Source organism: Mytilus edulis, chromosome 1, assembly GCF_963676685.1.
Source record: "Mytilus edulis chromosome 1, xbMytEdul2.2, whole genome shotgun sequence".
NCBI classification, from domain to species: Eukaryota; Metazoa; Mollusca; class Bivalvia; order Mytilida; family Mytilidae; genus Mytilus; species Mytilus edulis.
This window is the reverse complement of record NC_092344.1, coordinates 98,018,195-98,041,637: the sequence shown is the minus strand read 5'-3', so window position 1 is coordinate 98,041,637 and position 23,443 is coordinate 98,018,195. Positions and strand designations below refer to the sequence as shown.

Genomic DNA, 23,443 nt, shown 5'->3' with positions numbered 1-23,443 from the left:
TGAACTTAAACTTTTTTTTTTGCTTTTGAGCAATACACTATACAGTTGAATATCAATCCCCTCTAAAATCTGAAATGAGAAAATGTTTACCCCTCACCCCACCCCTCCTCATTTGTTTCACCTCCCCAAATACCTTATTCCAAAAATAATCTCAATTCAAATTTCTAATTAAGTTGGCAACAATAACTACTCATTTAAATATATCATAAAGTATTAAAATATAAAAGAACTTACAGTCATTGTTAAAATTAATATTAATTAACAGTAACTTCTAAAAATAAATTTACAGCTACACATCTCAAGACAATTATCTCTTCCTTGAACATAATTTTCAAGCAGTGTCAAGGAGGTTATCAAGTAATCAAACATATATATAACCGTATTCTTTAAATTTTAATTGGAATAGGATTACCTCCCTTACACTGCTTTTAAATTGTCTAAATTGTTCTTTAACCAGAAAAACCCTTGTTTCCCCCCCTTTTGCCCCTAATTGTTTAATGACATTATGATTTGATCCATTTACCCCTCTCACCATCCCTTTATAGTATGTAAACTTATGGTATAATTTCAGAGAAATTTATACACTTAAACACAAGTTATTGACTGAAAACGACAAAAATGCCTATTTTGGTCCCTCACTTGTTGAAACCCCCATGGAGCAAGAACTCCAAAACTCAATTCCAGCCTTTCCTTTGTAGTAAGAAACCTTGTAGTATAATTCCAGAGAGATCCATACACTTAAACACAAGTTATTGTCTGTAATATAGAAAAATGCTTCTTTTTGGCCCCTTATTCCTAAATGTTCAGGGATATTAACCCCAAACTGACACCAATTCTTTCCTTCGTTATATGGAACCTTGTGGTACAATGTCAGAGAGATCCATACAGTTAAACATAAGTTATTGTCCGGAAACTTCAAAAGTGCTTGATTTTGGCCCCTTTTTGGCCCTTAATTCCTAGACTGTTTGCCCCATAACCCTTAAAATAAATCCTTAACTTCTACTTAATAATATGAACATTGTGGTACAATTTCAGAGTAATTGAAATACTTATACACAACTTATTGTCCTGAAACAAGATAAATGTATGTTTTGTGCCCCTTTGGGTGCCTTTTTCCTAAACCGATTGGACCATAACCCCCAAAATCAATCCCAACCTTCCTTTTGTGGTTATAAACATTGTGTTAAAATTTTATTGATTTCTATTCACTTATACTAAAGTTATTATCCAGAAACCATACGTCTTCAGACTACGCTGACAACGTAGACAACGACGCTGACGACAGCGACGTGATACCAATATATGACCATAAAAACTTTGCGGTCGTATAAAAACAAATAACTCTAACAACTCACTCTGGTCCAGCAAATTTATAATTATCAACAAGAATGTGTCCTCAGTACACGAATGCCCCACTCGCACTATCATTTTCCATGTTCAGTGGACCGTGAAATTGGGGTAAAAACTCTAATTCGGCAGTAAAATTAGAAAGATCATATCATAGGGGACATGTGTACTAAGTTTGAAGTCGATTGGACTTAAACTTCATCAAAAACTACCTTGACCAAAAACTTTAACCTGAAGCGGGACAGACGGACGGACGAACGAACGAACAGACGGACGGACGAACGAACGGACAGACGGACGGACGCACAGACCAGAAAACATAATGCCCCTCTACTATCGTAGGTGGGGCATAAAAACAGGTTAAAATATTATTTTAGTTATGAAAACAGAAACACTTCCATCTAAAAGTACATATCAATATCAGCCTAACTCTTCAGTAAACTATTTCATAATTTTGTTGATGCTTTCTCAATTGCTGGGGCATCAAATTTGCATTTGTTCTAGATAACCAACTTTCCACAGAATAACAACCTTTGGACTTAGTGTGTTGTTTTCACACATCTTGTCCTCTGGAATCACATTTCATTTATTTAGATGTCTTACCATAAAGCTTATAAATATGTATCAATATCTTTTACATTTTCAGATATAACCTTTAAAGCATTTGTTGTATATTTCAGAATATTCATTCGGAAATATAGACTTTTTTATTTTTTACTCGTATACATGATATAAAGAGGCAAACAGCACTCTTTAACACCTTTCAATATTTTTGTACAAGAGCCTAGCAAGTGAATTATATTTAGTTTCCAGAAATTTAACTAGCTATTATTTTTGCAATTCAATGTAACAAATATCCTTACTTCCAATATTTCAGTATTATTTTTTTCATTCGCTATACACAAAAAACTTTAAAATAAAGGAAATAAAAAATGATATAAATACATTTGGCACTATCAAAGAGGACTATATAAAATAAAATGCAGGAAGGAAAATTATTCCAAGTCAGTTGGTGAAAATGTTTCCAGTTCCCTTTGTCGTTGTATTAAACTCTGAAAAAAATACACAAAGAACATGATTGTTTGATTCATGCAGATATCAGATAATATAAAACTGCACTTTTTATAATTTATTAGACCAATGTCATTATTTACTTATGAATCCAGTACATATATCCAAGTTTTTCTTAACATTGCAGAAGAATAATTGTCTTTTTGTCTCTATATTGGTTACATGATGTTGTGTGTTGTGTGTTCTAGTGTGTGGGTTGTTTATTTTTTGTTTATTTTTTATAAATCCTCGCTGTTCAGGCTTGATTTTTTCATTGCACCATTCTTGTCTTATTATCTGTGTTTTGAGAGTTATTTATACTGTTTGTCTTGTCACTTATAACTGTTTCACTCTGCTTTCTTTGGTACTGTAAAATCTCACCCTCCCTAAGTGTCAGTCTTAATTCTCACCCTCTCTAAGTGTCAGTCTTAATTCTCACCCTCTCCAAGTGTCAGTCTTAATTCTCACCCTCCCTAGGTGTCAGTCTTAATTCTAACCCTCCCTAAGTCTCATTCTTAATTCTCACCCTCCCTAAGTGTCAGTCTTAATTCTCACCCTCCCTAAGTGTCAGTCTTAATTCTCATCCTCCTTAAGTGTTAGTATTAATTCTAACCCTCCCTAAGTGTCAGTCTTAATTCTCACCCTTCCTAAGTGTCAGTCCTAATTCTCACCCTCCCTAAGTGTCAGTCTTAAAGCTGTTGTGAGCAAGTCTTTAATTTACAGCTATGTTTTTTGTATATGTACTTAATATCAAAACTTTATTGTTGTTATACAATAATTTTTCCTGTTTCTGTTATAGATTTATATTATACAGGAAATTGAGTAATTGATTGAGAACTATAGAGTACACTGACCTCTTTTAGACTGGAGAGTTGATTCAGTATCTGATCTTGTCTTTGTGTGGGATGATTCTTGACTAGAGATGGGTTAGTAATGGGGTCCTGAAATATATATGTTAAAGTTAAATGACTGACTAGAGAAATGTTTAGCCTTATATCTTAAATTTCATTAAACCACCACTTATTTCATAACTTTATTCATTCCCTGGGTCAGATTCTATATTTCCTGCCAAATCATACCTCTTTATAATATGACATTCAAATTTTTTTTAAGCTAGTATTTACCTATAACATAAAATACTGTTCCCTAAAGACTAATTTTGCTTCAAATTAAAATATATTTGAATCTTTTCATCCAAATTTTGAATTAATATATGATCATATATGACTTTAAGAATGAACAGTTACATTAAAAAATTAAGTTTATTCACTGGCAACTTAACTAATATATCTGCATTTTAATATATGCAATGTAGGTAAATATGTTGGAATTTTATATTTCACTTTCTAGAACACCATTGATTTTTTTTTACAATTCATGATAAAAGAAAAGAAACATAGCAAATTCCATTATAACACATAACAAATACACCATAATCTTTCAGAGGTCATATCATTCACATGCCATGGATAGGTTCAGTAACATTCAAGATTCACAAGTGCTAGAATACTTATAAAAACACTCAAAGATTATATATGTTACGACATAAAATGCGAAAAGATCAGAAACTATATACTTTCCCACATATTTGTCCATAAGTCCACTTTAAAATACCAACTTGTTATATTTCTACACAATGATAATCAGATTAAACAAAAGGAAATATCAAATTTGAACTGTCTGCACTATCACTTATATTGGAGACAGTTATTAATAATTAGTCATTTACATTTGTACTAGTTGTACTATAATTTTTTTGTAAATTTAACAAAAATCCTAAAAATCTTTTTCCCTTTTTCTTTTTTTTTTTTAGTTTTATTAACTTTTTTTTCCTTTTAAATTTTATTCTGTTACATTAGGACTTTTGTTTATTTTTGTTTATTTTTGTAGAGTTTCAGGGAAGATTAGTGTTATAGCTAACTGTGTAACCCTCTTTAAATAAAAGAATATTATCATTATTATATCATCAATATTCCTGCCAGTTTACACAGTCTAAATTTGGTTGATAATTATCGCATTTGATTTTTAAATGACATCTTCTTTATCTTTATTTAGTTTTGGTTAAAAAAGCATATGTTCTAAAAAAAAAAAAAAAAAAGCTTCATGAAAAAAATATTTAAAAAAAATTTGGCATTTTATTAAATAGAATACTTTATATAAACTTCTAACATTTTGTATGATTAAAGTTTGGCATAACTATTTTGAAATGGAACATTGTTTAAAACAAGCAAATTTTTATATTGCCATATGGATCTAATATATGTATGTCTTCTAAATGCTTTGTGAAAAGTAACCAGTCTGCCTTGTAGTTTAGAGTCTTTAGAGAGACAAAAGAGAAATGGAAAAAAGCTGAAATGTCTGGTTTATATATTCCAAAAAGATAAAATTATACAGACAACAATGTGACAAAACAATGAGTTTCTGTGAATAGAGAAAACAATATTGATACAGTGTATAATAAACCTTGCTAAATATATTCTCATCTGAACTGTATAGGTCACTGTCATAACACTGACTACAGTAAATACACTAGTAAAAAGCAAAAATTAAATCATCATAACTGTTTGTATGGGACGTCTCTAGTATCATACACACTCCTGCCATACATCCCAAAATCAATACCCGATTTTTACCTAGTAAATACTAGGTAAAAATCAAATCATTTAAAGTATTGTTTTCATTATGGTTTTAAAGATAGGTAACAATTACCAATATTTTATGAAACTTTGTGGACCATTATCTCTTTTAAATATCTAAATTCCTGCAATTTATCAGCAATTCAACAAATCATCCAAAGAGAACATCTTTAATGCATTCACACTGTCAAAGTCAATACACTTAATAGACTCAGGAGTATCATTTGTCCAGTGGCTAATATTCCTGTATGGGCATGTTGAAACAGGACATTTTGATAACAAAATTGTCAGTTTATGAATTATTCATAATAAATTAATTCTACTAAAACTAAGTTTCAACTACTTGACCTTAAGTGATTTTGCTTGTCCTTTGTAAGTCCTTTTATGTTTGTGTGATCAAAAATATTTATATATTTGGTTAGGATCATACAAGATTAAAGTCGTTGCTCAGACACATAATGTGAGATCTTACAATGTATCACACCTTAATAATAACGTATTCTTCATGCAACTTTACAAATTGAAGTATTCTTTCATATAACCAATAGACAGATGATTTTAAATGGAATTCTAAAGTATATACCGGTACATTTCTTTTTGATTTGAATTAATAATATCTATGTGTAATTTGTAGCTGAACTGGAGAAGATTGGTTTAATTTCTTGTCATTTGCACAATTTAGATAAAATAACAAAAGACAAATCATTACTTTTTGGAGAGAAACAGGTCATAGAAAAAGTAGATTTCAAGTATCGGATATTTCTTTCATTAATGTACATTCTTCATGTATTCTATGTGTAGAAGTTTATGAATAAATTACCTTATCATTATTTCTTGATTCTCCAGGAAGTCTGATCCTATCTTCATAAACGTCTACCCTGTTGCCATAGTTACCAGGTTTCATTCCTTTAATATATGCTTTCCTAGCATTTGCCAATTTAGTTGTCTCCCTTGAAAGAGGAAGTGGATTAGTAGCCTGGGCTGGGTCTAAAATCTCTACAGTTCTTGTAAATGGCACAAAGTCATTATCACCAAGTTCATAAGTCACAGGATTTGTGTCCCCATATTTATACTGTTTTCCTCGATGATCTAATCCTCCCTCCCCTCCTATTTTGTGTTTGAGGGCAGGTACAGGAGGAGAGGGAGCTCTTTTTAATCTATCATCTGTCCTTACAACTGATACAGATGGTGATGGAGATCGCTCTCTGTTGTATGGTACAAGTGCTCTATTTGACTGCTCAGGTGACCTCGACCTTGACCTATTGATAACCAGCCGATTGACCTCTGGCTGCCCTACAGGAGAATGTGATTTATGTCTATGACATAGTCTATCAGTTCTTGGTGTAGTTTCACCATCAGAATGAGAACCACATCTTGAGAGCCTCTCTGTGGGAATTCTATCTTTATTCATTTCTACCATTGCCATAAGTTCTTGTTCTCTAATTCGTCTCCGATGTTCACTAGCTTGACGTTTGTGCTGAATTGGATCTTTTTCTGATTGTTTTTTTGGATGTTTGTGTGCAGGATTTTGATAATTCCATAATTCTTTCTTTCTACTTCTGCTTCTTCTATCTGTTTCTCTAGGTTTTGGGTCTTCTTTCTGAATGACAGATCGTTTTTGATTGGGTGGTTGCCTTCTTGGCATTTTTTCCTCTTTTGTAGCACTTTTTACTCTAACCTTCTTGCCCTTAGAAACTTTGTACACAATATCAACATCAGTCATTTCTCTGTATGTTCTCTGATCCATTCTACGACCAGTTTCTGAAAATATTTTTTTTCATTAAAAAATTCAAAAATAAAACTATGGGAGCAAAGCTTACAGAATCTTATCCCTGCCACTTTAAATTAATCTGATTAAACGATCTATTTAAATTTTTTATTCAGAATAAACCCCAATTCTATTGTCGTCCTTTTAAAATTTTAAATCATTGGCAAACAACAAATTACTTCCAATGTAATCTAAATTTCCAGTCAATATAATGCTTACCATTATTTAATGGTATGTTTCCAGTCTGTGTACCAAACTCTCTTTTTGGAGACTGACCATATCGGTACTGACTAGGTGTTAGAACTCTATTCTCTGTATATGGTTCTAATGCCAAACCAGATTTGTCTGAGTGTTTGTCTGTTTGTATTGGTCTAGGTGAGACTTCAAGATTTAAGCCAGGTACATATGTTGGTTCAGTAGCCCTTGGTGTCAATTTAGCTATAAAATAAATAAAGATGTGTGTCTGAGCAATGGTCTTATGTGCACAAGACTTCTACTTATGTCATAAAAATGGTTCCAACTGCAGACACCATGCCTTTACTGTTTACATGGAAGTTATAAAAATTAAAGACAAAATTGCAGTATGGAAAATTATAGGAACACTTCCATCTAAAAAAGTTCTAAATATATGACAATGCAAAGTGAAGCATCAAATGTTCCAAACATATCACTAAGGAACAGTTGAAGAAATATATATTAAATGCCAGTCTAGATACAGCATTATTTTTGAAACTGTAATATGATGGACACAATCACAATGTTTTTGACACAATTGATTAACAGGGATCAATCTTTCTCTTATATTGGTATGAACAATTATTGGGAACTCAAATTTTTTTTTATTATTAGTTCAATAAATACAAACATTTCCAAAAAAAAATTGATTTCAAAAAGAATATTGAGCAGTGCCACCAAAATTTGAGGTTTAATTCAGGTGGTTCTGGAAGGATATCTAGTTCCTGCTCAACTATTGCAACCCATCATGTTTCTCATTGTAAGTACAATATACAATGATAAGTCTCCACCAGTAATGTCCAGATCAAGGAAAAGAGGATTAAAAATTTACATAAGTTTCTAAGATTATTTTAGTATTTCATCATAGATGTAGATACATTATGTTTACAGAAGTCATATCATCTCTGGTACTGAATATTGGTAACTTAGTATTAAATAAGGTATGACAATAATAAGACATTAAGCTTGGCATGCCATAAAATATAAATGAGATAATCTGAAAAAAATATCTATGGTATTGATTTTGAAAAACACTTATTTACCCGATTATAAATTTAAAACATAATCCACAAAGCAACACAGTATAGTAGCATACCAAATCCAAAATAACATAAATTTTGCACAAAAGGTATATAATATGCTAATATCATGTGACCATTTCCAGTGAATTTTATCGAACTGTGCCCAAACTAGACCTAGTTACTGTACTTATTTTGGATTCAATCAGATTTTCTGAACTAAATATTTTCCAGATATAGATTCTCTGGAAGTTTGGTTAATAGGATAATATTACACAAAGGTCTCTGGAGACTTATATCAAAGACTGAAAGTGATACACTGAAATAAACTTATACATGCATTCTAATGAGTTTGTTCAACAAATTTTGTAACTATTAAACTATTCATCAATAAATATGAGAGTTAAAAGTAAACAAAACTTAATGTAATTTATAACACTTTTAGTGTTATTTTCACTATCATATAAAGTTGTGGAATTTACAAAAAAAAATGGAGCACAAGTTGAACAAAATGTCTAGCACTAGTAGAACTGATTTGTGATCAGATCATACCAAATAAAATGCATACATAAATAATTCAAATGCAATAGTTTCCAGAATATCAGATTGTAAAGCAAAACTTGATATTTACAGGTAAAATTTATATGTACAAAAACCCTAATTTTGTACTAAAACAGAATAAAATTTTACAATATAGAATAAATTACAGAATGTACACCAATATAAATGGTCCCTGGAAAAATAAAATGGCTGAAAATGCAGTCAAATGCAGATCATGATTCTTACAATACTTTGAAAAATAGCATGAAATGAGTTGAATAAAATTTATTATAAAGAAAAGAAAAAGCATAAACAAAATAAAGTTGAATCAAAATTATAACTAAGATAAGACATATTACAGCACTTAGAAAGTTTATTAAAACCTTTGAAAAAGAAATATAAGGTTGCATACATGTTATTCATGGGCTAAACCTTAAAATTTCTAAAGTAAAATTTATTTTACCAGTAACGAATGGTTAATGTAATCTTACTGTCTTAGGGTAAGAAAATTAGATGTAAGCGTTGCCTATGGCCTTTGCATAAAAAGTGTTCTTCACCCTTAATACCTGAGGTAGTACTATCAAAGATTGTTACCTTTTACAATTTGTTCCCTTCAAATTAAGTCTTTTTCATTCAAAATTATCTGTTCTTTAAATATAGTTTGTGATATAAAAATTTATAAATGAATGCTATGATCTGTAAATGGCTTGTGACAACACTGCACTGAATGATTGATGACTAAAGCAAGTTACACCGTAAAATTCTTGTGAAACCCACAATCCATGTGTGTCCACATATAAAATGATACCTAAGCGACCGCCTGTCAATATGTCGGCCATATTGTGACTGTAGTAATGTTGTGATGTGAAAAACTGATCTACAAATTAGAAAAATATCATAGCTAAAAGCTTAGATTGCTACAGTTGGTAAATTGAGAATTAAATATAGCCTATTGGTTAAGCAATTAATTGCAATTTTAAAGTTTGAATGTTGAAGAAAAAGTTTGCAATAAAAATGTGATTTTTATAAATGCTATCAATAGCTATTGTGAAGTGCTCATAATAAATCACTTGTTAAAAAGAAGTTAGCTCTTTAAAATTAAAAATCCTTTTCCAAAAATGAATGATTTGTTTTTGTACCAGTACTTATAAGAAATTATTGCTGATTATCTCACAATCCCTTTAAAAATACACCAGTCTTTTTTTTTAATGGTAATGCCAAAACTTCATTAATATTTCATTTCCATGAAAATAATTCAAAACTTGGGACAGTCAATGAGTTTGTGATATTATAATAGTTGCAAATACAATTCAAATTGCAGCCAATATTCTTATGATCATGAAAAAAGGAATTTTAGTTTCACAAACCATGCAGGAAAGTTATTATTCTTTCATAAAAATTAATTCTGTATTACATGTGCACAGGGTATTTTTATCATTATCAAAGACAGAAATTTGTGCTGTTAATTCATTTAATACTTTTATGAAAAATTACAAAATTAAAGAAAATTGTGCATTAAAAGAGAGGATTATTTTATACCTCTAATGGTAGTTGGTGGTTCTCGAACAGTATCTACGGCAGGATATCTAGCTGTCAACTGCTTCTCTAAAATCAACACACATATAAACAATACACTAAATCATAATTTCACATGACCCATATCATGTTAATTAGCGTACATACTAAGCTATATTGCAAGCAAAGCTAATAAATCACCATCAGTAATGGAATTATTTGTTAACCTTTATCATTGAAAGTCAGCTTTTGATTGTATATTTGTGTACTTTCCAGTGCTATATTACCTACACTAAGTTTTCATTGTATCTTGTTTTCTACTACTAACCTACCTTATATGGGTATTATAAACAATCATGAAAGAAACTAACAATCTATATTCATGCTATTGAAAGGAAAGACCATGTAGTGTTGATATTGAATTCAAATGGTTGAGTTTTTAGGTGTTTTGTCTTAACCTTTTGACAGAAAAAACAAAAACAAGGGTATATGATATAAAATACTGTAAACCAAACTTAATTTTGGGGATACTTTATTTCACGTTTAGTCTTTTCTTTTCCACTTGGCAGCGATTTCACAATTTTCAAATTGATTTGATGTAGTTAGACAACGAAAAATTCAGATTTTATTTTTCCTGATGATTTATTTTGGCGTTATTTTTCTTCTTGCGAAAGTTGCAAAAATCAGCTGGTTTACAGTACATTACAATGTAGAAGGACTACATTTTACTATATTGTTTTCTAGCTCATTTGAATATCATCTGAAACACAGAAATGACCCATCTCTCATAGTTGGAGAATATTACTTATTATGTTCAGTATAACATTGTTTTTAATGTGATTTCCATGGTTAAATCTATCATAACCAAAACAAACCTAAGTTATATCTGCATGGAGTTTGTTATGCTTAGCAATAATTTTATATTAATCATGCTTACATTACACACAAACCATGCTGTTAGTTTATAAAGTTGGTAGCTAACTATTCTTTGAAAACATTAAGTGTTACTTAGAGCTATACCATAATAATAAAATAATTTTCTGTTAATTTCAGCAACAAATACATGTAAATTTGAAACTATGAATTACCATTTGTCTGTGCTATAATGAAAAACCCAGTAGGAATCATTTATAAGTATCAAATGAAAAACTGAGAAGAGTAAGAATTTTAATTTTAACCACAAAAGAAGCTCTTCTATGTTACTAGAAAAAACTAAATAATAGAATTTTTAAATAAAAAGAAGTATATAGCACTTCAAAATGCTTTCAAGAAATAAAAAAAAAAATCATCAAACTGGTTTTCTAGCTACATAAGAAAATAAATAACAGTGTAGGTTGAAAAAGGCCAAAAGCATGGTCATATTTCTAGCTAAATTTCAAAGCATGTAATGTCAATTATCATAATAAATATTAGGTAAAACAATGACAAGGTAGGATATGGGTCTTTTTACCCTTTCCTCCATAATGACGCCGTTTGAAGCCACCCCCATTACAACAAAGAGAAGCCTTTTGATGCTTTTGAAAATCAAGTGTGTACAAAAATTATTCCATGGAGGAAAGGGTTAATATATCAATGTTCCTTTCATGACATCAAAATTAGCATTTCTAAACATTTTCACAAAATTCGATAAAAATAGGCGAATTTTCATTGAAGTGTTTAAAACCTTCTTACCCTGCAGATTAGCTTTCAAATGTGAAACATCATGTCCTCCTTCTTCCAAATGCTGCATACGTTTTTGAGACTTCTCACGCTGAGCATTTTCATTAGCTTCATCCATCGCTGCTTTTAAATTCTCCACCTGTTGTTGTCTTCTCACCTGAAAAAATTCAAATAATAATTGCTAGGTTACTGCTCTCTTCTGCATAATCACTTTTCATTGGAAACCGTTCATCTCGTTTTTACAATTTTTCATTCTGCTAGCGTTGTTACAAAAATATTTAAAATAATCATAAGTTACAGCGAAAAGCTTGAGCCAGGTTCCCTGTTGAAGACCATACCTTGACCTTTAATGGTTTACTTCTATAAATTGTGACTTGGATGGAGATTTGTCTCATTGGCACTCATACTGCATCTTCTTATATCTATTTATTTCAGATAATATCAAAGATTATTTGAGTTTAACCTGACTTCAATAACCAGAATCCTTTTAAAGCATTTGTATCAATTTAAATTCGATTTAAGCAAAAGTAAATGGTTAACAGACTTACAAAGTAAAGTTGATCATTTACAGTATTTTCAATTGAGTCTATTGATTATCTACATGAATTCTATTTCTATTCTATATTTAATGTATATGACGCCTGGTTAAATAAGATTTATCAAATATACAGTAAAAGAAAAGTTACCCATCTTTTAACTGAACAGGATATTTCTATTTTTTAGTGGCATTATGTATGAACAAATTATAGAAAAGTTAAAATAAATGTTTGTATGTCAATATTTGATCAAATTTTAAATCATTGTAAAGTCTAACCTCTCTTGCTTTATTTTTCTGGATGTCAGAATTTAACATATTTTGTTGTTTTTCTCTTTCTTTCTGTAATTTCATCTCTTCTTCCATATCCTCTTTTATTTTTCTTTCCTTTTCCATTTGCTTCAGTCTCTGTTTTTCTTTTACTTGTTCCATTATTGCTGTCTAAAAACGTCAGTAAATAAAATTATAAAATAAAATAAATTTTACAACTGACTATTCGGTATGGGCTTTGTTCATTGTTGAAGGCCGTAGGGTGACCGATAGTTGTTAATTTCTGTGTCATTTGGTCTCTTGTGGAGAGTTGTCTCATTGGCAATCATACCACATCTTTTTATATATACACATGTATAAACTGTTCTGTCAATGATAAAAAATTATTCTACATTACATATTTTCAATTATTTGGAAAAATTTCATTATTAATGAGACTGTCTAATAATAACAGAGATTTTACTTGATCTCTGTAAAATAAGAACAGCTTAGCTGCTACGTACTCAGTACTGAAATAGCCTGACATTGTATAAGTGAGGAATTAAATGGTTTTAAAATAAATGCTCAATTTGAATTGAGAACACATTGATAAATGTTTAGATAAATTAAGAATACACCCAGAAGCACTTGTGATTATATTGTGAAATACCTGGTGTTCCAGGTGTCTTTTCCTTTTTTCCTCCTGTTCTTTCTGAGTTTGAGAATCCATGAAGACATTCTGTCCTCGAATATGAGTCCTGAAAGAAAATATATTAGTATAAATATTAAATGTACTTCGAAGTAAGCAAATATTTTATCAGGATATTTAACTTTTTAGAAAACAATCATTACTTAAGCAAAAGTAAAAATTCATTTTTGTCTATGTCGTACTTTTCAATATGAATGACATTAAGATATGAGGTATATTGCAATGAGACAGCAATCCATAGACAAAATTACCGAAAGACATCGGCAGTTTAACATAAAGTGCACAAGCTATTGTAAGATCAAGGTTAATTTTGATGGAGAGTTTTCTCCTTTGCAATCATACAACATCTTCTTATTTTCAACAGTAACATTTGAAGTCAAATTTGCTGAACTTGGAATGGTTTTTTTTTAACAAGAAAAATATATTTCTATAAATGACAAAATTAAAAGTATAAGCAACATACTTTGGCTCATCATCATCAGGAAACTGATTTGGAGCACTGCTGGTCCTTCTTGTATCTAGTATATTCTCTTTGGTAATCAGATGTTCCTCTGGTCCGTACTGTTTAACGGACTGATCTGGTAGTGGTGCAGGCCTATAAGGATTGCTGAATTTGTCAGCCCAGGTTTCCTCCGATGCCTTGATGATATTCATTTCCTTTAATTCTCTCTTTTGTTTTTCTTCCCTTTGTTTATCTAAAATATAAGCATTTGAAATTGCATATATATATCGTTATTTTCTTAGTTTTTGTTAAAAAGCATGTTTGGTGCTTAAAGTTTTGTTAATTTCTTCTAAGATGATGTATAAACAAATTATAGGTTAGGAATATTTCTACAACTGATATATAAAGCTTTTTGCTGACTGACTTAACGGTAATGATAATTTAGTGAAATATATTACTAGTATGCATTTTTGAAAAGATATTCAACCTTTTTATTATGAAACATAATTGCCCTGAATATATTCTGTACATGAATGAAAAGTTTTGAGAAGAAATCTTACCTAATTCTTGGACCCATTTCTGTCTTTCAAGTTCCTTTGTCCTCATGGCAGACTCTGAATCTGCACCTTGCTGTGAACAAAAACTGTAATTAATTTCAATTTACTCAGTTCAACTCTGAAGTTAATAATAATCTAACAAATTTAAAAGGCATAATTTAGTGATAAAGAGTCATTTGGAATAAGTAAATGGGAAACAAAACTAGACACAAAAATATGATAGAATATGATGTAGCCATAGGCTATTGAAATGGGTGTGTTTTTATGGTTGAAAAAAAGCTCTGTAAAAAAAACAACTTTAATTTTGTTGGTATTGTTTGTTGTTTTTTCCTTCATTATTTGTACATAAATCAGGCAGCTAGTTTTCTTATTTGAATATTTTTACACTTGTCATTTCAGGGCCTTTTATAGCTGACTTTTTGGAAGAGCTTGGCTCATTGTTGAAGGCTGCATAGTGACCTATAGTTATTGATCTATTTTTCATTTGGTCTCTTGTGAAGAGTTATCTCATTGGCAATCATACCACATCTTCTATTCTATATCTACAGAGCTGATGTTTGTTCATGTAAGCTTGACTTAAAATAAAATTTGCTTTCCTATTCTTAGTTTTTCTGTTTTATTTTGTTTTATGTTAATTCATCTACTGTCATCAGTACCTTAATTTCACAAGTGTTAAGACTCTTCTCATGACTTTTACTTACTCCAAATACTATGGAAGACCTCATTGCAGCAGGTACACCTTCTTGTGTTCTCACTGTGTCTAAAGGTTCTGAATAGGTGGGTTCTCCTCTTCTTTCCCTGGGAGGAGACGAGTAATGCCGTCTTTGTCTAGGCTCTTCCTCTACTGTTTCTAGTTCATGTTCATTATCCTATTTTAAATGAAAGATTTGATTTTTCAGATTTATTTATCTAAAAGTAATGTAATATCTTGGAATAAAACTATTATTGAGTATTATAATGTATGCTACAGGATCAAGTTGTGTTTCTAGTATATTCAAAACACAGGCTTTAATATGAAATTTTGTGCATCTTTTTTCATATCGAAAAGGGCTGAATATTTAAATTGGCTTGAGGTATCATTCAGGTTGCATCATCTTCCCTTCTGTTTTTATTGACTAAATACAGATAACCACATTTTCAAATATTTTTACCACTTTTAAAGTTTATCTATTGTAATTTTTATGGCCCCGCAACGAAGTTGTCGGTGCCATATAGTTTGACCCTTGTCCGTAATTTCGTCATTCCGAAATTATGTATTTCCGTCATTCCGCAACAAAACATTATACAGAGTTTTTTTCTAAATGCCTTCAGATATTTGGCTGATTTTTGGTATGTGAGTTAACCATGATGAGTTATAGGTCAAGTTTATGTTTCGTTCCGCTCCGCTAATTTTTGCGGAAATGGCAGGCTTTGGACTTTGATAAATTGTTGAAAATCATAGTTATACTGACTTTTTTTCTAAACGCTTTCAGATATTGGGCCGATTTTTTGCATGTGAGTTAACCAAGATGAGTTACAGATCAAGTTTAAGTTTTGTTCCGCCCCGCTAATTTTTGCCAAAATTACGGGCTTATGACTTTGATAAATTTTTGAAAATCAAAGTTAAACAGACTTTTTTTCTATACGCTGTAACGCATCCAGATTTTGAGCTGATTTTTTTATATGTGAGACTACCATCATGTTTGTGTCCACATGTGTTATTGAAATTGCCGATTTTTCAACTTTTTAAGACTGGGCCATTCCTGTCACTTTGACACATCTAGTATACATTTTCTATTGGCTTGTATGCACACTTAGGCAAATCACAATATCAAATATCCACATAAAATATATTTATTCTTTAATCCACAATCATTTGTTCCCACAAAAATAAAGGAACTTAGTTTTTATTTTACTTACCAGTCAAGGAGCTCTTACTTGTGAAAGTTCTATCCATTTTCTTAAACCATGATGTGTTTAGATAAGTTTAATTTGGTCTCCCGGTAAGCTAGATTCATTTGTTATGCGGAAAAGAAGAGAAATGACATAAACTCACGCCAAAATATTCCCTACAGACACTTCACAATAGCAGATGCAAAAGATCAGTACTTTTATTGCTGTTTTTCACCTCGAAGTCGCAGTGAGGCTTTCAAATGAGAACAAAATAGACCATTGCATTCCTTGACCTAAACATGTATTTATATTTCTGGGAATATTTTAGGATGTAGATACAGGTTGTAGTTTTATAGAGATAGAACGAGACCAGCAAGACCTGTATGCATGGAATCATGGTCAATTGACATGATAGACATACATCTAACCAATCATCATATCAAATGATGTTGACCTATCCTGTATAATTACTGACAAATAGACCTCATTCTGACTATTGAAATGTGAAAATAATGTCAAGGTCAACTGACAAGGACTGTCTAAAAAGGTCTCATCATTTATAAACTGAATTAAAATTTGTAATCTTGAAAGCGGAGATAATTATCTAAATTATTTGCAATATTTTGACACCTCATAGCCACTCATAAAAAGTAATGCCCAAATATACTTTCGCCACAGATGAGAAATCAAATTGAAGGTCAAGTAGATCACATTTGGTGAAGGCATATATATATAATTATCCAAGTTTTGTCAATTTACAAAATATCAGTCCTCTTGTTGCTTAGATTTAACCATAAAATGTACAATATCCTACTGCTCACCAATAACATACACCTACTCTTGCTTTTTGAATGATGTATTTTAGCAAATATAAAGTTGACGATCAGGACATGTGAAAACTTGTAACACAATTTAGTTTACCCAGATTTATTGTCTATTACACAAGATAACTGTTGATGATGTCACTACAAGAAACCTGTCTCAAAGCAGCATAAGACCACCATTACAAAGAATGTCTTGTTTCCCCTCCCCGGGTCTACCCTTTGTAAACAGACCAGGAAGGCAGGTTCTTTTTTTTAAACTGGATGACCACATGAATGGTTTGACTTGTCCAGTCAAGGTAACTGATCAGTGGTTTTTGCTCAATTTGAGTGTTTTTATTTAGATTATCAATCCTTTGTTTTCAAGCTCTTTTCAAAAATGGAAACAAATTATTTTCGACAATAAAAATAATTTTGATTTTTTTGTGGAATATAATTTTTTGACCTGGGGGCTTATTTTTGACCCGGGTGGGGGAGGGGAAACAAACATATTTTTAATTTTGGCCTAACAGCCAGTTTATGAGTATAATTAAACATGATATCTTTATCAGCAGATTGTGTACTATTATAGCCATCAATATCAGCAAGTTGTCTTTGATATTTTCTGTGAAATTTATTCACATGTTTAGTTATGGGGCAATTTAGATTTTTACGAATGGGACAGTTACTGGACTATTGTTGAACATAGTATGCTGACCTTTACACAAATAAACAAATTTGTATTGCTTGGTTGCTGCCAAATCGCCTTTTATTCTTAAATACAGGAGTGTAACGGTGAAATATTATAGGTTTCTAAGAAATTTTACCCTCAATATTAAGTTAAAAGTCATAATAGCCTGCATGAACTATCTTTCAGAAAAGAATTTAGGTATCTTAATAATCACTCAGCTTGAGATGTGTACAATTCCTTCAGCAACAGACAATCTGCACAGTAGGTGTAATAGAGTGGTTGCCATTGGTTGATGTCTGTCAAATTTCCTTTTCAGTTTTTGGTTTGTCATAAATCAGGATGTTTGTTTTCTCATTGTAATTGTTTACATTTTGCCATGTATGGGGTTCTTATAGCGGACTACATAATATGCGTTTTGCGCATTGTTGAAGCACATACAGTGACCTAGATGATCAGTTGCTCACATCGACATCATTTGGACTCCAGTGGATATCTCCTTATCTTTATATCAACATGAAATTTGTGTAAGCTGACATTGAACAGGAAGAGATAAGACTAGGCATCATTGAGATGGGAGCCATCTCTGTGGGCCCATTGTGAATAATGTGTGGTAAAAAATTTGTATCTTTACCATAGGACATGGGGTTGTCAGCTGAAACTATAGTTTTTTACCTTGAACTTTGACCTAGGAAGTTGTTTATACATTATGACACACCCTCTCAGTCTGGTGTTGTTTAAATTCATGTCTAGTATAAACTTTGAAATCATAAGGGTTCCCAAGATATAGAAGGGACACAATCTTAACCATAAAACATGTGGTTGTAAACTAAAACCAAAGTTCTTGACCACCTTGACCTTTGACTAAGGAAGTTTTACATACATTATGACACACCCTTTGGTGTTGGTTAATATACATGTCAAGTATAATCTTTGAAATCCTAATGGTTCTCAAGATATAGAGCGGATAAGATCTTTACTATAGGACGTAGGGTTGTCAACTGAAACCAAAGTTTACTACCTTGACCTTTGACCTAGAAAGTTGTACAAACATTATAACACACCCACTGGTGTTGGTTACTATACACCTCAAGTATAAAGTATAAAATTATAAGTGTTCGCTAGATACAAAGCAAACACACTTTGTTACGGATGGACGGATCTTTATAAGGTGAGCAGCCATTCAGAGGGGCCCTAATAACCACATACAAGCTGAATGCTAGTTAAGGGTTTGTGGGCATTTCAATTTGTCACATCTTCATAGTATTGCACTGATGTTGATGTGATTTTCTTTATAATTAAGACTCCTCAGACTATTTAGGATAGATTACCTACAAGCATGAGCTCTGACTTTTAACTTCCCCAACCCATTAGCAATTGTTCCCAGATTCCTGTAGCATACATACAATTTACAACAACAAATTTACTAATCTAATTCTTACCTAAATTTACACAGTGAAAGTCAGAGCTCAATCTTGTAAATAAGAATAATAAAGTCAAACATTCAAAGAGTAAAATATGGTTTAATAAATAAAGCTAAAGTAATAACAAATAATAATTCTTAACGAGACATTATCTATGACATTACATGAACACTTTATCATGCACAAGGAAAGAATACTGGACGGATTTTACCAATGATTCTAATAATTCACATTTTACCCAATAGAGCTCTGACTTTCCATGTGTGAACACATTCATCTTAATTTGTTTGAGCAATTCTGTAACAAAGAAAACATGCAAATAATTACATCTACCAGTACCTAGTAGTACAATAACGTGAAAACTTTTAAATTTAACTCATGTATTAAGCTATTTTTAAAGCTGAATTTAATTTCTACTTTCAAAGTCATTGAAGTCCTAATGGAAGTAATACATAAAGTAAGCTATTGTTGTTATTATACATGAAATATGAAAAATGGACGTTGTTTAAAACCAATCACATCAAGGGGAAATAACTCACAGAACTGAAAATTCTGATCCAAAGAGAGTAAGCCCTGCTTTGTAGCTTAATAGTACTTGGTATATGTTAAATATTCATACTGCATTATCAGTGAATACAAATTGCCCAAACAAATTTACAGTACTTTTTGAAGATGTACTGTTAAAGTATAAATTTTGTGTTTTTATTTCAAGTGGAAATCTTACAATTTAATTTATGTAAATATAAATTTGTCATTCAGCTTTCCAAAAGTTCTAAGATATAAAAAATTCTCCCACCAAAAAATTACCATTAAAATCACAAAAAATGCTACTTTAACAGCTTTTATTTTCCGAGCTCATTCTGTGAGAGTGCACTCCAATACACAACCTGTTTTAAACAATGAAAGTTTTGTTAAATTAAAACATGTAATGGAAATGAATTTTGTTTGGATGTTGTTTCAGACATGGAATTATTAGAGTCATTTTACAATGTTTGTGTATAAATATAAATGTAAATAAAATACAATACAAACAAATAGCTTTATAAAAATTCACCATTTTTGAATACTTTTGAGTTTTCAGTTGGTTAAATTAGCTATGCCAAATACAAAACTAAATTTCTGAAAACTATTTTAAACAAAAACTAAACAGAAAGTAAAAAAATATTATTTCGATTTACATCTATATACAAATGATTAAATTCAACCCAAATTAAACATTCCCTCTTTGAATTATATGTCATAACTATTGAATGGATGATTATGATTGAAGAAAATGATATGATAATGTGAAGAAATAAATTAATGATTCAAGTGTTTTAAAAATATTTAGATCTAATGAAATAATATTTAATGGTTAATTTAATATCAAAGTTACGGGTTACCTAAATCCTACATCAATAAATTAAGATTTGAAATTATTTATTGTGGTAAATGGGATCAAATAAAAAATCAATGAAAGCAAAGTATCAGTTAATATGGGATTCTCTGAAGAAAAATAAATAATATAAAATATTAGAAAAGGTAAGAACAGGTGTAATAAATAATAAATGGAGAAAATAAAATTAAAAGATGTAAACTAGAAATATGCACTATTCCTCAATTGGCACCCCAGAATTATTCTACTTTGTTTATACATGTATAATACTTAACGGTACATAAATGACCCTCCATTTTTTTCTCCTAAGATCCAATTTAGTTAAATATGTGGAAAAATCTTGTATTTTGTATACATCATGTTGCTTTGATTTTCTGGCTTTATAAATGCTATAAAACAAAAACTGATAAGTTTTGACAGTGTCAATGAAGAATATGAATATTATGCTGTACACTCCTGGTCTTTTATAATGATGTACCCTGTGAATTATTTTACATAGATGATCTTTTTCTACTGTGATCATGAATTGAACTAGCAAATAGCTTAAAATGGGCATAGGACATTTGAGCGAAAAAGAAAAAAGCACATAGGGTCATTTGAGCGCCGACTTCATAGGACATTTGAGCGCCGGGATATTAACCTTACCTGAGTTTTCAGACAGGACATTTGAGCGAAATTTTCCCTGATAATTTTACACGAATTAAGATTTTTTTTTAAAAGTACTTTTAAAAGACGAAGTAGCCGACTGTTTCGTAGAAGATTTTATGGCCGTTGTACCTAACGACAAGCCTTGTATAGAATTTGCAGATTACCTGACTGATACTTATATAACAGATGAATCGTTATTTCCCCCTCATCTCTGGGCCGAAGTTCCATCCTCGTTAAAACGTACTAACAATGGGCCCGAATCATTTCATGCCCATTATAACGAGCAGTTCTATCACAGTCATCCATCAATTTATACTTTCCTTGACACTATTATCAAATTGCAATCTGTGACTTACATAAAAATTCGGAGTTTGAACATTGATGCACCGCAGAGCCGAACAGAAAAGGAGAAGGAACAGAATCTCCGGGATTTGCATTCGAAATACTGCCAGCAGGAAATTACGAGGGATTTTTATGTCAGAAGCCTGGGATATAAGTTCCAAGCCCGAACAGACTTGTAAATAATGCCGTTGCCGAGTTTTATGTTTTATGACAGTGCTTTGTTTTTAGTGCTTTGTTTACAATTAAAAGATGTTTTAATCTTTTTGTTGGTAAACTCCTGTTTTATGACTGTGCTTTGTTTTTAGTGCTTTGTTTTTTACAATTAAAATATGTTTTAATCTTTTTGTTGGTAAACTCCTCATTTAATGAACTATATTCGTAAGAAAATGTGGTATGATTGCCAATAAGACAATTCTCTATCCAAGACTTGTTTTCGCTCAAATGTCCTACGCTTATTCTTATTTTCGCTCAAATGTCCTAAAATTTAGGCGCTCAAATGTCCTATACTTTGGCGCTCAAACGTCCTTTTTTTTTCGCTCAAATGTCCTGTCAATGCGCTCAAATGTCCATTGCCGCTTAAAATACCAATCTAATCATATTTGCTATTAACCACATTAGGAATCCTATAATAAATAGCATTAGGATCTGTCACTAAAAATAATATGTCTAGCTAATATAGCTATCCAAATAAATACACCACAATGACTTTGCCAAATTTTTTTGTTTGTCATACTTTCAAAAAAAAATAAAAAATAAACAATGCAATCTAGCAAAAAGAAATCAAAATTAAATCAAAATATCAGCCACAACACATGCATATATTAATCAAAAAGACAAAAATGATGTAACAAAAAAAAATTTGGGTTGTCTTTATATAAATCAATACTGATTATTTAAAATTTTGTGGGTTGTTTTTAATACTGAAATTGACCCTTAACCACAATATTTGTGCTATAATAGAAAACAAGTATAGATTTTCTGGTTCTGTGTCAATCTTTCCTTCACCAGTGCCTAGTTCCGATGATTCATGAATGGATATAGTAATTCCTGTGAAGAAATAATATGGTGTTAACAAAAAAACATTAAAATTCTATATGATTAGACTTGTTGCTTGAACTTATACATTTACAATAGCAATGATTTAAACTATCAAAATACTAAAGATTTAAACAAGGGAGATAATTATAAAAGTACCAATGATTTAAACAAGGGAGATAATTATAAAAGTACCAATGATTTAAACAAGGGAGATAATAATCTATTTTTTCCATCTTTTTTTCAGTTTTTGTGCGAATGAAATAAATTCCTTTACTATTTTATCAAAGCAGAATTAAATACAAGAAATCCAACTTTAGTAATTTATAATGTAAAAGAAACTTAGAAAAAAAATTAGTATCAAAATCATCACCACAAAAACCACTCATATGAATCAAGCAAAAAATCTAATCAATACTATAAATAAATTCTAGGTTTTCTATCTCTGAAGTGCATTACAACTTTCATTAGCCAATGATCATGTCCTAGCAAGTTGATTTTTTCATTCAGCTTGTTCTGTATGAAATGTGAATGACAAAAAGTGTTTTTTTTTTATTTTAGCTTTGCAATCTATATGAATACAATGCTTAAAACAGTTTACTTAAGAGTGTTTGAATTGAAAAACTAAACATCCCTAACTTAAAAAGACTTCTGATGAGGATAGAATTCATCTACATATTTTTGTCATGTTATTAAATAAACATTAGTTCATTTAGCGTAATTCATGTCATAAGTGCTACTCCAACCAGATGCTCCGAAGGGCGCAGCTTTATACGACTGCAGAGGTCGAACTCTGAACAGTTGGGGCAAGTATGGACACAACATTTAAGCTTGATACAGCTCTGAATTTGGATTGTGATTAAATAGTTGACACAACATAGGTTTCTGACACAAATTGAATGTCGTCTAAGAACTTAAACATTTTAAATTGGACATTTACCTATTATGGCAGTGTTTTCCATTCGGCATTTAAGCCGGGTGTGCCGACCACCTTCTTTT

General features: G+C 30.9%; 1 protein-coding gene across 6 annotated transcripts in view; it reads right to left on the bottom strand.

The window, feature by feature from the left end:
- Nucleotides 1-2,000: 2,000 nt before the first annotated feature.
- LOC139496572 (golgin subfamily A member 6-like protein 22) overlaps nucleotides 2,001-23,443 on the bottom strand; it is a 39,750-nt gene continuing 18,307 nt past the window's right edge. For 4 of the 6 annotated variants that reach the window (XM_071285102.1, XM_071285099.1, XM_071285101.1 and 1 more), the window contains exons 9-20: nucleotides 14,962-15,129; nucleotides 14,264-14,333; nucleotides 13,725-13,956; nucleotides 13,223-13,310; nucleotides 12,583-12,744; nucleotides 11,781-11,925; nucleotides 10,134-10,199; nucleotides 9,403-9,471; nucleotides 7,021-7,239; nucleotides 5,854-6,794; nucleotides 3,252-3,338; nucleotides 2,001-2,399 (exon numbers count right to left, since the gene is read on the bottom strand). In XM_071285102.1, coding sequence (XP_071141203.1) covers nucleotides 2,343-2,399; nucleotides 3,252-3,338; nucleotides 5,854-6,794; nucleotides 7,021-7,239; nucleotides 9,403-9,471; nucleotides 10,134-10,199; nucleotides 11,781-11,925; nucleotides 12,583-12,744; nucleotides 13,223-13,310; nucleotides 13,725-13,956; nucleotides 14,264-14,333; nucleotides 14,962-15,129 — 2,304 coding nt within the window. In that variant the 3' untranslated portion in view covers nucleotides 2,001-2,342. The remainder of the gene's footprint in view (nucleotides 2,400-3,251; nucleotides 3,339-5,853; nucleotides 6,795-7,020; nucleotides 7,240-9,402; nucleotides 9,472-10,133; nucleotides 10,200-11,780; nucleotides 11,926-12,582; nucleotides 12,745-13,222; nucleotides 13,311-13,724; nucleotides 13,957-14,263; nucleotides 14,334-14,961; nucleotides 15,130-23,443) is intronic. The other 2 variants (XM_071285103.1, XM_071285104.1) reach the window with 2 other exon arrangements.